Source organism: Pecten maximus, chromosome 12 (genome assembly GCF_902652985.1).
Source record: "Pecten maximus chromosome 12, xPecMax1.1, whole genome shotgun sequence".
Lineage (NCBI taxonomy): Eukaryota > Metazoa > Mollusca > Bivalvia > Pectinida > Pectinidae > Pecten > Pecten maximus.
In genome coordinates, this window is record NC_047026.1 from 17,655,665 (window position 1) to 17,664,549 (window position 8,885).

Below are 8,885 nucleotides of genomic sequence, written 5' to 3' on the forward strand. Positions count from 1 at the left end.
CTCTTATATTTTTTCCTGGTTGAATAAAAATAAATCTCCCTCATTATTCTTCAGGAGAACGATGTCGAAAAAACATCACCAATAATTTCACTTTCTCCGGTAATATCCATTATATTTAATTAATCATATGAATTGGAGCGCATGTTCATTAATGTGAAACAAAAACAAAGAGCCATGATGATAAATCATTGTTTCCAACATTTTGAAACAGTTTATATGAAAAATAGAAAATGATTGGTTCGAAAAATAAGATAAACATGCCCTCACCTGATTTTTTTTCTTATTAATGATAAGAAAATTAACTTGATCATCTCATTTTAGAACCAAAAAAAAACAAGTTTTTAATTTCATTTTGTCTAAGACAAATTAATGCAAACTGCAAGATAAATTGATCAGTTTTGATTGTGATATAATTTTGTATAGTGATCTTTTGTAAATACTTAATACGATCATATATGTATGAATTTAATGCCAAATTGTTTAGTGCACATCATTTTAAACTTCTATATCTACTGCATTAAATGAAATGTTTGTGCATACCTTTTTTTTTCGTGGTTTGAAACTCAAATTATTTTGGGTGCTAGCTTTATGGTGGGATTGATGTCCATGTAACAATTATATTCCAGATAACTGAAGGATATATAAATATACAACAATATTTCTTCTATTTATATACATGGTTCCATAGCAACCACAAAACCAACTAATAGTTTATATCACAAACAATGTATCAATTGTTATGCAGTATTTTTATGATTGCTTGAAATATCTAGATTACAGATGTCTGTAACTGCACAGATACTGGACAAATATTGTCATCAGCAGTTATTACATGTACTATTATGCGCAGCAGTAATTATTGAACAAATTTTATAAAGCAAAGAAAATCTTTTTTTTTTAAATATTATTTTTGCATCATTCGAAGACTTGAATAAGGCTCTTCATTGCTATAAAGTATTTTGAGGAAACATCATTCTGTTGTAATTTTGTTGCTTGAATATTTTTTTTTAATTTTGTTTTTAGAGAATTAAGTTATGCGCTAACTGTAGTGCATGCTACGATGTTTAACTGCTCAGATGACCAGACAAAGGATGTGAATAATTCCTTGAGTAACCTAAGATCACTTATTGGAGACAAATGTCCTGCCATCACAAACATCCTCCACTGTAATGGTAATGCCTCATACCTAGTGAACGATCCAGAGGCAGGGGAGGTAACCCAGCCATGCTCTACATTACCAAAGTCATGTGACACCGATGGGTGGATGAGTTGTCTTCCCAATGTGCTTACTGAGGCGACAATTTGTGGGTGAGCAGGACTGTTTTAATGTCCTTGTCACTGAGATTTATACTATTTCAAAGTGAACTTTCAAACTTTTAAAATTTGAAGTCATAAAATAGCACACTTTTGACTAAAAATAGGAATACATTAAAGACATATTATATTTCAATAAGTCATACAATAAAATTATAAGTCAAACCAGAGACCTATATACTAAATTATTAATATAGGTCTCTGGTCAAACAATAAAATTATAAGTCAAACAATGAAATTTGAAGTCTAACAATAAAATTATAAGTCGAACAATAAAATTGTATTGTCCAATCAGATTTTCAGGTCTGTCACATGTGTTCATCAAACTTTGAATTCCAAATACTAATTATATTGCATGAAAATCCCAAGACAAAAAAAAAAAATTTAAAAGAATTGAAAAATAAGTTCCATGATGTCGAAAGTCTGTCTAAGAATGTTTATTGATTGATAACAGTTATAATGCATCCTTTTTTCAGAACTACAGCGATGTCCACCTGTATATCAAATTACATCAGCAGGTGCCAGGATTCCGATGTCTCTAATGTGTATGAAAGATATACATTATATTTCACACATCAAGTATTTGGATTAAATATTGTTGCACCATGTGACATAGCTGTCACCTGGCCAGCCACATTTGATCCAGAGATGGGAACTGGAAACTGCACAAAGCAGTTTTATGTCGATCTTGAGGAACAGTTTTTGTTGTCGCCCAGTCCTGACCAAACTGTTTTGTGCTCTGTGTTTGCTGACCTAATGGAGTGCATCGATGAAGCATCATCTTCACTATCTTTTGTCTCCCAACGTGTCGTACAGACTCTTGGTAGCAAGATGGTGTCGCAGCTTACTGAGTTGTGTCAAGCAGGTAGGTTATGATCTATGGAGATTTTACATTGTTTTTAGTTCACATTGCGTAAACTTCCAGTCAGCTTGTAATCTTATATTGCATCATAAACCGATGTCATTCATCTACCTGCTGCATAAAGTCAGTATTCTGATACTTTTTCATTCCACATAGAAAGTATCCGGATAGGTAGCTAACAGTAATTCTAAGATATGTACATTTACTTAATGTTAAAACTTATCTTTAAAATAAACGGCCTCCCCAACCAGTCAAAAGGTATGCATAAAAATGTTTTGGTCCTTAATAAATTTGTATCCTTCAGCTTTAGGTCAAACAGGGTTTATGGAATGGCCTTTTGTGTTAGATTTCAATTCTTCAATAGGATAGAAAACAGGTTCTTAAACTGTTAAATGCAGTGGAGAGGGGGGGGGGGACACCTGAAAATGTCCAAGCTGTTACATGTGTCAACTGTTGGCAGGTTTGACTATATGACATCTAAGATTTCTAACTAACATGTTTGTATTACAGCCTCTGTCAGTCCCTGTGAAGTGGGAGACCCGCTGAAGGACGAGAATGGGGATCAATACTTCTGTGGGCGAGGCTCCTCCGGGTTCTGTCCATCAGATTCCCGTTGTGTTATTTCCTCGACTGACAGCTATGCAGTTTGTTGTGCTAAAGGTACAGTCCTTTAGTAGTTGATACAAAACAAAGGGTTTGTAAAAACCTGTTAGGAATATAATAAATTGCTAAACAAAGAAAAGTAGAATCATATTGTATTATATCACTATGAGTGACAGTTCAGTACCCCTCATTGCAGTGCAGACTTTGTCGCAAATAAGTATTTTTTCTTGGATTCTAACATTAGGTTACAAGTTAAGGTCAAAACATAGAGATCTATTTATTTGGTTTTAAAAAAGTCATTATTGAAAACTGTTCCATGTGTGTATACACAGACTTTATTCAAGTAAAAGTTTGTGAAATACACAATGCCTACAGGGTATGTTTTTAAGAAAATTGTGTGTTTTTGAAAATAAGATTCAATTATATTACAACTTGTGTTTTTTCTTCAATTTCAGTGAAAAATTCAACTGAAAAAGGTATGTTATGTTTAGATTTTTTTTACTTATTTAAACATTGTATAATCAATTATAATTATAAATGTCCTCTTTTAAGTGTATAATACTGTTATGTATGTACAGTAGTTTAGGGGAAGATTGTCACACTTTTTTCCACTATTTTATTAATAAAAGTTGCTCTTAGTAATAGCTACACTGATATATTACACATTAATACATGGTACAGGAGTGGGCGTCCATCATCCATCTGTACGTCAGTCAACGTTTAATTTATTCTAGAAAAATATAGGAAATTGGGTACTGATCAGTGTATATTGCCAGGTGATACAAGGGAAGAGTACATTAGAGTTTCGATCTCATAATCAAATGACCCTCACTAGTTTTGAAGGTTACAGGGGTCAAATATGTTAAAAGCTTCAAGAATCTTCAACTTTCAGAAGACCCAGAGGCCTGATATTTTGCAAGCAAGTACCTAGATCAGAGTTGCATAAAGATTTCACTTATAAATAACCTTAACCTATTTTCAAGGTCACAGGGGCCTGCAAACAGTAAAAAGTTCCATTGCAAATCTTCTTTTCAAGTTCAAGTTTTCAAGTACTCATCTTTTCCCGTAGGTTCATACTAAGGGGCCGCAGTGGCCAAGTGGTTAAGGTGTCCCAACACTTTATCACTAGCCCTCCATCTCTGGGTCATGAGTTCGAATCTTATGTGGGGCAGTTGCCTGCTACATTTTTTGTCAGGGTACTCCAGCTTTCCTCCACCTCCAAAACCTGGCACGTCCTTAAATGACCATGGCTGTAAAAAGGACGTTAAAAAAAATAAACAAAAATCCTACTTTGGAGTGCTATGAAATTTCTTGACACCAATGACTTGACCTAATTTTCAAGGTCACAGCCCGGGTCAAATATGTTTAAAACTTCCAGAATCTTCCTAAGTTCTGGACAACCCATTCAACAATGCATGAGAGGAACATATCACCTAGCTCTGTTAATACATGTAATAGTATATACCATTTTCTGAATCATCACCAACATACTATGGTCAGTATGAATATTGGAAATAATTATTTTCACTTTTATTCCTGCCCCTATTCATGCCCTTTGGGCCTCTTGTATATAATGAAGGTATTTTACCTTCCTCATATATTGGTAAATGCTTATTAGGTGGTTTGTCATGTTGATTAAGAAAATTTAGACATGCTTGCTTGATTCTATTTAGGAGATGCTCTTGATCAAATTTGATTTTTTTGTAGACTGTGGTTCAGCCCCAGCAGATCTCGTTTTCCTGGTGGATGAGTCAAGTAGCATAGGCAACAACAACTTCCAGATCCAGAAAAATTTTGTGAAAAGTCTTATTGATAATTCTATCATAGCTGTAAATATACACATGGGTGTAATGCAGGTTGCCTTGGTAACATTTTCTGCAGACCCTGTCAAACGATTTGGATTGAATACGTACAACACTACAGAAGGAATGTTCGCTAATATTGACAGCATTCCGTACGATAAGAGAGGAACGCAGATTGAAAAGGGTTTGAAGTACGTACGAGAAGTCACTCTAACTGAAGCCGAAGGAGCACGTTCTGAGGCTCCCAAGATTGTCATTCTGTTGACCGATGGTTCTTCCAATGATGATTCGGAAAAGGAAGCAAATCTTCTCCGTGATATGGACGTCACTCTGCTTGTCATTGGGGTTGGAAACGTTGACATGGATCAACTTAAAGCTATTGCAGCCAATGACAAATTCCTGTTTACAGTTAGTGACTTTTCAGAACTTAGTGGAATTGCTGAACAGTTTGTTGCATCCATTCCTTGTCCTGATGGTATGTTGAAATGACATTATACTTTTTCCAAATCAATTTTTCAAGCAATTTAAATTATAAGGAAAACAATGTCCACATTTAAGTAACTCACCTGGCATGGCCTTTCACCAACCCAATATCTTCTGTTAAATGTTTTGTTTCAAAAGCTTCTTCCTCTGAACCACATAGTCTATAGTTACTGTAATGATATATGTTTTTTGTTTTTTTTTAAAACTGCAGTGACTGCATGTATTACACATTTTTGCAAGTAAATATCTTTGATACTGGTAAATATATCACACATGAAAATGAGCATGCAGTTTAAGAACTTCAAAAAAGAAACCAAAGAACAAAAAGCTAAATATTTAATGAATTACTCTGTAGCTGTGCTAATTTAAACATTCTTTTGATAAGTGATTACTGTACTTAATATCCAACTTGTTGATATAATCAGTGCATTAAACTAGTTGGTGATACAAATGGTATCAGAGAAACTATTCGTCATTGCATTCAATGTCAGTTATTCCATCAAATGTTTTGAAAAAAAAAATGAATTATAATACAATGTATTAGTGTATGTTCACATAGTAGATGATATCTTTAGTCTTGTTCTCTGTTTCTAAGATCATTAAATGGTGAATACGAATATACATACATTATAAAAGTATGAATGGAGGATCAATCAGTATAGATTTACAGATATCGTAATATAATTAACTTTACGTGTGTATATTACAGAGCCGCTGACCTGCCATCTGTCTGAGGCTGTACAGTGTTACAAGGGTCAGGCCAGGTCCCTTTTGTCTGGCCTCTTACCTATAGCGGCTAGGGATTCGGTCTGCAGGTAACATAAACTTTCAGTATATCATATTACAAAGGCAGAGCTGTGATATGATGTCTTTCTAAAAAATCCCAACAGAATCCCTTTTAATTGAAAATTCACAATATCATGAAGAAAAGTGCACTCAGCTAAGATGTATGTGTTTTGGTAGAAGTTGTCTGTTTTGAAGTAAGATATGAGAGTTTTCAATTTTGAATTGTCAGGATTTTGTTCCAAACTAGGGAGGCAAGATGTTCGATATTCTTGCCCCCATTGTTCTGTCAATGTTTAACAATAATGTAATGTTGATTGATTTTTCTGTAATAACTAACTAATTCATATTGAACAGCACCACTGAAGTGTATTCTGATTGTGTTACGAATTTGACGGTGACCTGTTCCTCGGAGAAGCAGCAGAAGTTCCTACAGGTATCTCAGTGGACAAAACAGCTGGTCAAAACTCAGGGTATTTGTCAGTCACCAGAGGACTACACTCCGAAATACTGTCGTCCAGAGGAGGCTGCTCCCTGTTTAGCTACCATGTCAAAAATGATTGCCCGCTATCAACATACACCAATACGCTCCGCAATCTGCTCGTAAGTTTTATTAGTATATATACACAGCAATCTGTCTATTTGCCTAAATTTACCCAAAATAAGTCTGTCATTTAGGTACATAATGGTGTAAGAGGAGTGGGAAAATGCACGGCCAGACCAGGGTTCGAACCCATGACCTTCGAACACTAGCCACAATGCTCTACCAATTGAGGTACAGTGGAACTTCGTTAACTCGAACTCGGATAACTCGAATACCCCGCTTAACTCGAAGTACCTCGCCGGTCCCGGCCGAATTCTCTCTTTATCTTAGTAAAAAAAACTCGGATAATTCGAATTCGGATAACTCGAAAAACTCGGATAATACGAAGTAAAAATTTGGTCCCAACAATAAAAATCCTACTTGAAATGTTCGAATAACTCGAAGTATAATTTTCGTCGATCGGTGGCAAACGCCGACATTTTTTAAAAGCTAAATTCCGTTTGTAATACTGAACATATCGGCACTACTAACCTACATGCTATTATAAGTGTTTCATAAATTCATAAAAGAAATTGTCGGTTGAATCTTATAACAACAAGTCTTGGTGATAAAAAGTACTGCTTTACTTACATCAGGTAATTTCCCAAGGCGATCGCCGATATCAGTACACACGATAGTCAACAACTCATCTACCCGTTCGCTCAAGCGGAACTAATCTTTGACACACCGGTAGATCTACCCGGCTGATGTTTTTACAGGTGTATAAATGACACAGTCACCGGCGCCTATTAAATCTTTAAACTGCTGAAACAATAGCGTAATTACTGCCGAGGTGTTCAGAGTACAACTGTAACGGTCAGTGCTGTCTATTAAATCGGATAAAACGCCAACTCAGTTACAGTAACATTTTATACGCACATGCGCAGCCCAACTTCCGGTGCTAATACACATGGAAATGGCGTGGTTATCAATAAAAAGTAAGTAGGCCGATCAAACAGTATTTTATATATGTCCAATAAAAGGTAATGGTTATGTTACGTTTTGTATGCAATCTGTGTTAAACTTAAACGGTTATTTGTTTTGACATTGATAACTTGTTATTTTGTCGAATTCCGTTTTATCGTTTACCTTTTGCAAACATGACTTGCACATCAGATCGTTATTGAAGTGACTAAGTGAAAGAAACTTTATCGTGACTGTATATCGGCAAAACTACACCAAATTACAAGTGACATAACGAAATATTACATTTACATTTATATGTATTGACCAGTCTTTACACTTAACTGATGAACGACAGAGCGGAGTTATTATGATTATATAATGTTGACAAATATTGACCAAACTTTTCACCAAAAACGATAACTCGCTTAATTCGAACACTCGGATAACTCGAAGTTTTTTCGTGGTCCCGTCGACTTCGAGTTAACGAAGTTCCACTGTACCTGGTTGCCAATGATTGACCTGGTCCAGTTCTGCCACACTCTTCCCTAGAGCTCCCTTTTTAAGTCTTCGTCCCTGAAGACCTAACGACTCGCATCCCAGGTTCGGGTATCCCCTTGTCAAGTATACACCTAACTTGATACAAGGTTTGTTCACAGCACCAAATGTGGAGGAGTGGAAAAATGCAAGGCCAGACCTGGGTTTAAACCCATGACCTCCGAACACTAGCCTCATCTCTACCAATTGAGCTACCTGGTCGCTGATGATCGACTCTGTTCTGTTCCGCTACAATAGGCATGCCTTGAAAGTAGTGATGGGAATCAGTTTCACTTTCAGAATCGATGATTGGAAACTTCAAATCAATAGATTATCGATTATAATCTGTATTCTAAATTTAGCACAGAATTGCTGTTTTGTAGAAAATTTATGTACATCTCAAGTACATTTACTACACATCTTAGCCTTGTTCATCGATATTTTAAATATTGACACATAATGATTGTTAATTAAAATATTTAAATTTTAAATATTCACATCTAAAACTACATATAAAATGATAGACTAACATTATTGTTTATTACAAAGTACACTGACAGAAAGATGTTTATTTAACAAGTAATCACCACTGACAACCTATTTTTGTTATATTACAGACACATCGTGCCAACAGAAACTTGTGTGTTAAAGAGCATAAAGGATTGTGATGAAGAAAGACGCCGTAGTGTGTTACAGGCGTATCAGGATATGACCATGCTGGCACGACTTGCTTGTGTGGCCCCTCAGGTTCCCAAACCAATGCCTCCAGACTGCGAAGAGGAGGGACGGATCTGTAACGACATTGAGGCTCTGAACTGCCTGGTGACAGCACATACCAAACTTGTGGCCTCTAAGGAAAGCAAAGAAACTGTTTGCAAGTAAGGTCACATGATAAGACACATTATATTTAGAAGGTCACATGATAGTCGCATTATGTTCATAAGTGATGATCATCTGATAATTCAGGTCATGTGATAATCATAAGGTCACAATGTTGAATTCCACATGAGTACAA

General features: G+C 35.6%; 1 protein-coding gene across 1 annotated transcript; it reads left to right on the forward strand.

Annotated features, from left to right (window-relative positions):
- The first annotated feature begins 1,962 nt into the window (after positions 1 to 1,962).
- On the forward strand, positions 1,963 to 8,752 carry LOC117338892 (cartilage matrix protein-like). Its single transcript, XM_033900256.1, has 7 exons — positions 1,963 to 2,179; positions 2,687 to 2,836; positions 3,235 to 3,255; positions 4,487 to 5,056; positions 5,774 to 5,879; positions 6,205 to 6,450; positions 8,488 to 8,752. The coding sequence occupies exons 1-7, from the start codon at positions 1,963 to 1,965 to the stop codon at positions 8,750 to 8,752; spliced, it is 1,575 nt and encodes a 524-aa protein (XP_033756147.1).
- Positions 8,753 to 8,885: the final 133 nt, after the last annotated feature.

Coding starts and splice junctions, on each gene's coding strand:
- LOC117338892 (XM_033900256.1), top strand. CDS start 1,963: ATGGGAACTGGAAACTGCACAAAGCAGTTTTATGTCGATCTTGAGGAA. Junction 5,057..5,773: donor ATCCATTCCTTGTCCTGATG/GTATGTTGAAAT, acceptor TGTATATTACAG/AGCCGCTGACCTGCCATCTG. Junction 6,451..8,487: donor ATACGCTCCGCAATCTGCTC/GTAAGTTTTATT, acceptor GTTATATTACAG/ACACATCGTGCCAACAGAAA.